The sequence below is a fragment of the Girardinichthys multiradiatus genome, chromosome 5, assembly GCF_021462225.1.
Source record: "Girardinichthys multiradiatus isolate DD_20200921_A chromosome 5, DD_fGirMul_XY1, whole genome shotgun sequence".
Lineage (NCBI taxonomy): Eukaryota > Metazoa > Chordata > Actinopteri > Cyprinodontiformes > Goodeidae > Girardinichthys > Girardinichthys multiradiatus.
Genome location: NC_061798.1, coordinates 53,064,826 through 53,071,937, shown reverse-complemented (window position 1 = coordinate 53,071,937; position 7,112 = coordinate 53,064,826). Strand labels below are relative to the sequence as shown.

General features: G+C 42.4%; 1 protein-coding gene across 1 annotated transcript in view; it reads left to right on the top strand.

The window, feature by feature from the left end:
* Nucleotides 1-7,112, top strand: part of opn6a (opsin 6, group member a) — an 8,505-nt gene continuing 1,393 nt past the window's right edge. Inside the window, exons 1-3 of the mRNA XM_047366768.1 lie at nt 1-130; nt 427-632; nt 7,024-7,112. The exon at nt 7,024-7,112 is cut by the window's right edge and continues 11 nt beyond it. Coding sequence (XP_047222724.1) covers nt 1-130; nt 427-632; nt 7,024-7,112 — 425 coding nt within the window. The remainder of the gene's footprint in view (nt 131-426; nt 633-7,023) is intronic.

Sequence of the window (7,112 nt, the reverse complement as noted above, 5' to 3'; positions counted from 1 at the left end):
ATGTCCCTGAATGGTGCTGCAGCACATGGACCCCCTTGGAAGAATCATAGCTTCAGTATGGAAGGGGGCAGAGACCCCCCTCTGTCTGACCAGGGAGAGACTATCATCGGAGTCTACCTCCTGCTGCTCGGTGGGTACAGCACGAGAGGGGACAGGATGAAACAGGACAGGATAGAACAGGATGGGACACTTTCAGACTGCAGTGACACAAACAGGACACATCTTTTGGGTGTTTGTCTGTTTTTGAGACAGATTATTAAGCCACACCTGTAACAATGATGAGATCTGATACATCTGCACCATCAGTCCAGACTTAGGTTTCCTTTAGAGCACTTTGAATGACCCTGCGTGTGAACTCTGCACCATCTTCAGGAGCAGAGCTATGAGTTTCCGAAGGTGATCCACCACTGTCCTCTTTGTCTCCAGGATGGATATCATGGTTTGGGAACAGCATCGTCCTCTTCGTCCTCTACAGACAGCGAGCTTCACTACAGCCCACCGACTACCTGACCTTCAACCTGGCCGTCTCTGATGCCAGCATTTCTGTGTTTGGCTACTCCAGAGGTATCATGGAGATCTTCAATGTCTTCCAAGACAGCAACTACATCATCTCCTCCATTTGGACTTGCCAGGTACTTACAGGTAGTAAGGGCTCATTATTGTTGGGCTGAAGCTGAAAGGACTTATATGTACTATGTTGAAGTAGAAAGTTCTTATATGTACAGGACAGACGTACCATCACTGTGATGTAGTAGAAATTACTCACCTGTATCTGTGGTGGAAAAGATAATATCAAGTAGCTCACTAGTAACATTAAACATGAAGTCATTCTGATGATAAATGAAGATTCACTGTTCTATCAGACATGAACAGAACATCTCTTTGTGGACTGAAACTTCAGTACGTCTCATCTAGACTATTGTGCTAAGATATACAGTCTTTGATTCTGTGCAGGTAGTAAAATCATTGATAATTCAGTTCAATTCAAAAATACTTTATTAATTCCAAAGGGAAATTAAATGTTGTTGTAGCTCATTATGAAGGGAATGTCTTTTTTCTATGTCTTTAATTATTTCTCTGTTGGGCTAACATAGTTTCTAGAAAGATGCCCTTGTACTGGGGTAGAAAGGAGTCACCTGTACTTCAATTCAAGTCAGTTTGTTTATATCAGGAGTGGCGAACCAGTTCAGCATGAGGAGCCAAATAAAGCCTACCATCACCTTAAAGAACCAGAGAGTTATTTTAATATTAGTTACATAACACATTGCTTGCTCAAACTGTTTTTTTTCTTTGTCCTTAGGCCTCAGCGGGACACCTGACAGTCTTTATTTTTAACAAGTGTCTTTACGTTTGGCTTGTACTGTTTGTGGCTACTTGAAGCATCTCTTTCACGTTTAGACTTCACTTGCTTAAGTGTAGAAAAACCTGATTCACAGACATATGTGGATGCAAACATTGACAATAGCTTGAGTGCAGCCTGTTTTATGTTGGGGTATTTGTCTGTTTTGATAATTTTCCAAAACTCTGTGGTTCAGTCTGTCATCCTCACAAAGTTCAGTCATCTCCAACTGGGAGGCTGCTTCATCCGTCACCAAGGGGGCCTTTAAACAGTCTGCAGTAAATTGGTTGATGAGAAATGTTATCTGAGGTCATTTTTGTTTCAGGTCATAAAATCTTTCCTCAAAACCTTTCTGCAGATTTTCAGTCAGTGTTGCATAGCAGGTTGTTTTCACCTCTGATGATGCAGTTGCCTTTGACAAGGATGGAAAATGGGTCAGGTCTCTTGAATGTCAGTCGACTCATCTAAAGAGATGCTAAAATATAGAGATTTTTGGAGATCTCCAAACAACTGTGACTTTAATGACGTGTTAATGTCCGATATCCTTTGCTCCACTGTATGTCTTGAAAGCTGCAGGCCTGAAGCACAACGTTTCAAATTCTCATTTTCGGGAGCTAGGATAGCTGTAACATCTGTAAGATACATCTTCAGGATCTCCCCTTCACTCTATGGCTTCTTAGCGTGACCAGTGTTCCGCGCCACCTGATATAATGCTAATGTAAGAATCTCCAAGTATTTCAGAAGTTTCTGGAGACATTTTGTCTGCTTCTCTACTTGATTTTTCAAGCAGTTTACGTTGTGCTTACAAATTGTTGAACCTTTGGGGAACTCTTTGGGGGTGTTCGGATGGATAGAGGTGAAATGACACTCCAGGTTTGATGCTTTAAAGTGAGATATTGAAGTCTGGCAAAGTAAGCAGAACAGTCTCCCATTTTTTACCATAAAAAAATATAACTCTTTCCATTCCGGTAGAAATGTTCTGTTCTCCTTTTCATATTTACGCTTTGCTTTTCGTTTTCCCGACTTGGCCCTGATGATCCTTTCAGTAGTAGCGCTACCTTAACTGAATTCTACCTTACGCACGTTACGCTGCTTTTGCCAGTGCTACCTTTAAGGAGTGTGGGAAATTTCAGTATCGTCACAGAATTATTTTTTTTATACACCAATTTTTTTAAAAGAAAAAAGAGCCGCAGGTTTGCCAGTCCTGATTTATATAAACAAAGTCAATTCAATCCAGTCATACAGACAGATTGCAAGTCAGTTACAACTCAGTTAATTCTAATCATTGAACAGTTCAGTCAGATTCAGTTATTTATTCAAATTGGATAAAAAGTTTTTCTATCTAAGGAAACCCAGCAGTTTGCATCCAGTCAGTGACTTGCAGCATTCACTCCTCCTGGATGAGCACGTAGAGACAGTGGACAGTCACTGGTGTTGACTTTGCAGCAATCCCTCATACTGAGCATGCATGTAGCGACAGTGGAGAGGAAAAACACCCTTTTAACAGGAAGAAACCTCCAGCAGAACCAGAACCAGGCTCAGTGTGAGCGGCCATCTGCCACGACCAACTGGAGGTTTGAGAGAACAGAGCAGAGACACAAAGAGAACAAAGAAGCACTGATCCAGGAGTACTTTCTATGGGAAGGAAAAGTAAATGTTAGTGTATGTAGCTCCTTTAGTCGTTTCATCTAGAAAGAAAGAACAGATAAACTCTGAGCCAGTTTTCAAGGTTAGAGTCTGAAAGAGAGCACATAGAGTTAGTCACAGTAGAAGCTCAGTCAGTAGCCATGTCTAGGAGAGAGAAAGGGTTAAACACTAAAAGACAGGGCCATGTGGATCATCTCTAGAAGGTGAGTATTAAGTTGTTGCCAGCAGAAGCTCGGACGATTCCCCCTCCAGGAAGGTGTCACAGGTAAACAGAGAGCCAGGCCAGGTGTAGCTTCTAGAAAGAGACAAAACAGAGAAACAACAAAATGTAGGAGACATGGGCCACGGTGTGTATCAATGAGGTGCAAGGAGCGCTTGTGTGTGTGGTGCTGAGGCGGGGATTCATGTGGGTGAGGCGTGTGCATGTATAAAGTGTGCACTCACCTATGGCACGGGTGAAGAGTCAGGCTGGATGGCATATTTTTTGTTGACCGCGCCGCCACACCACGTTACTTTGTTTATTTTGTGTCTGTTTATCCACCAGTCAATTCATCCACATCATATCCACTTTCCTTCGCTGTATGTTATGCAAATAAATGCCACCAAACGCATATATGGATCTCAGCGTATAAAGTTTGCAATAACCTGGATTTGCACAATGCGAGCTACAGGACCAGACCTTGTACTCTTTAGCGGCTAGGAGGGTTCGCATTAAAGCCGCTATACATAAAGTTAAAAGCTGAAATAACAGCAAATAATGCAAAATTGGGTGTAAAAAGTAAAACTGTACTAAAAAGAAACAAGGATTACTCTTATTCTCTTCTATTAATGATGAGAAATAAGCTGTTCTAACTTGGTGAAATGTCTTTTTATACAACAATAAGCTATTTTTCCAGATGAGTCATACAATGAAGCTATGGGGAAGAGTATTGGAAGCTAGACTGAAGTCAGAAGTGAACCTCTGCGAGCAGCAGTATGGTCTCATGCCAAGAAAAAGTTATACAGATGCAGTATTTCCTTTGGAGATGTTGATAGAGAAGTACAGAGAAAGTCAGAGGGAGCTGTTTGTGTTTTTATATATCTAGGGAAAGCTCATGACAGGGTGGAGAGAGAGGAACTGATGTATGAGGAGGTCTGGAGTAGCAGAGAAGTATGTTAGAGTGGAGGATGACATGTATGAGAGCTGTAAGACAGTGGTGAGGTGTGCTGTAGGTGTGACAGGGGAGAGGGGAAGAGGGACTGGATCAAGGATTGGCTCTGAGCCCCTTCTTGTTTGCTGCGGTGATAGACAGGTTGACAGATGAGGTTAGACAGGAACCTCCATGGACTATGATATTAGCAGATGACATTGTGATCTGGGGTGAGAGCAGGTAACAGGAGGAGGGAAATCTAGAGAGATGGAGGTCTGTCCTGGAAAGGAGAGGAATGAAGGTTAGATGGAGCAAGACAGAATACACGTGTATGAATGAGAGGGACCCAAGTGGAGCCGTAAGGTTACTGGGAACAGATATAAAGAAGGTGGAGGACTTTAAGTTATTAGTGTCAGCAGTCCAGAGCAACAGTCAGTGTGGAAAATAGGTTAAAAACCGTGTCCAAGCAGGTTGGAATGGGTCAAGAAAAGTGTCAGGAGTGTTGTGTGATCAAAGAGTATCAGTGAGAATCAAAGCAAAGATGTACAAGATGGTGGTGAGACCAGCAATGTTGAATGGTTTAGACCCAGTGGCACTGAGGAGGAGACAGGAAGCAGAGCTGGAGGTAGCAGAGATGAAGATGCTGAGGTTCTCTTGGGGATTGAAGAGGATGGACAGGACCAGGAATGAGTACATCAGAGGGACAGCTCATGTTAGATGAATTGGAGATAAAACCAGAGAGGCCAAACTGAGATGGCCTAGATGAAGGCCAAAGAGGACACTTATGGAGTGAAATAGGACATGAAGGTAATGGGTGTGAGAGAAGAAGATGCAGAAGATAGGGTTAGATGGAGACAGATAACTGGCAACCCCTGAAAAGGAAAAGCTGAAAGACTATTTTTTCAAATTAAGTAGGACTCGTCTATATATCTAGAATCCCATTTTCTGTCCTAGTGTTGTGCATAAAAGTACGCAGGTCTGAATTCCACCATGGAGCCAGCTTCCATAAATAATTATCTTCTTTTTCAAGGGCGCTACATTGTCTAATGCACCACATGATGAGGAAGAAACACTATGAACAAGAACGTCAATGTGTGAAAGACTAAACATTACAATGCTGCCCTCTCCGACTCGCAATTAAAAATGGAACATTCTCTTTAAAAGTTGTTACAGCATTGTCTGATAAAGATCTACCATAATGAAATTTTCGTTTAGCGGTGGAGTTCTCGTTTAGATTAAACTTTGTTTACACACAATGCCACATATCACCCTAATGTCTAGATCATGAAGACTGGAGTGGGTAAGTCTGTGGATGTTTTGAGAAAAGCTAATTGAATCTAAGACAGCATTAAAGGCTACATTCATTTTCAAGTCAACGTGAATGTTAAAATCCCCCACGATAATGACCTTGTCTGTATTTACCACTAAGCCAGATAAGAACTCTAATTTTTATGATTTGTTCCAAGTGTTTAATCTATTCAATTTTGACTGTGGGCAAGACAATGTCTAAAAGGGGATGGGTGTTGTGAATTAGCCACGGCTATAAACACTGTAATGTGAGCATCAGGATGTTTTGAGGTATTGATCTGTGTTTATTGTATCTGTTCCTATCAAATAAACATTAAATAAAAAAAATGGGTGGGTAGCAGTACAGAAGCTGCAGAGAGGAGTGTTAAACTACGACCCTGCTTCCTGGTCTGAACCCTGGGTTGTCAGAGTTCTGGAAAACTAATAAATTCGGCCAGATTCCTAGAAAGAAGAGCTGCTCCATCCAAAGTGGGATGGATGCCGTCTCTCCGGATCAGACCAGGTTTTCCCCAAAATGTTCGCCAGTTATCAATGTAACCCACATTGTTTTCTGGACACCATCTAGACAGCCAGTGGTTGAATGACAGCATGCGGCTAAACATGTCGTCACTGGTCAGATCGGGGAGGGGACCAGAGAAAATTACCGATAATGTTTTGGTAAACTTACACACCAAAGCAACACTAACTTTGGTGACCTCCGATTGACGTAACTGGGTGTCATTACCGCCAGTGTGAATAACAATCTTACTGTATTTACGCTTATCCTTAGCCAGCAGTTTCAGGTAGGATTTGATGTCGCCCGTTCTGGCCCCTGGCAGACATTTGACTATGGTCGCTGGTGTCTCTAGTGCCTCGTTTCTGACTATGGAGCCGCCAATTACCAAAGTTAGCTATTACACGTACCATTATCACTAAAGGAGGCAAAGGAGTAACTTAACACAGGCGACTGTGGCTCAGTAAAGGCGACTGTGGCTCAGTAGGAAGAGTAGTCGTCTTGCAATCGGAAAGATGTGGGTTCAATTCCAGCTTCCTCCTGCTGTATGTTGATGTGCCCCTGGGCAAGGCGCTTAACCTCAAGTTGCCTACCGATCTGCGTATTTGAATGTATGAATGTGTGAGCATTAGTGAGTGTGATTGGGTGAATGTGGCTCCAGTGTAAAGTGCTTTGAGTGGTCTGTATGACTGGAAAGGTGCTATATAAGTTCAGTTCAGTCCATTTAACATCTGACAGAGAGAGGAGGAGAGACAGAGAAACAACAGGAGAGACAGAACGGGTGGCCATAGTAGTGCTGACTCTAAGCTAGCGACCTGTTACCATGCCAAGAAAAACTTTGTGAAATATAGAGGAGCAGCAACAGAAAATATGTGTTTTAACTTGAAATTGTGTTAAAATACCTCACAAATGTCACAGAAAAGAGAAATTGAATCAATTTGAGAATGTGAAAATCCAAACACATCCACCAAATGTAACAGTGAAAACAGGAAGTGAGGCAATATGCCTTACCCAATCAGCCTTGACTGGACTGAGGTAGAAAAGTCTCATATGTGCTGGTTAAAGCAGAAATGACTCACCTGTACTGTACTGATTGTCTCCTTCAGGTGGATGGTTTCTTCACCCTAGTGTTTGGTCTGAGCAGCATCTATACGCTGATGGTGATCAGCATCACCCGCTACATCAAAGGATGCCA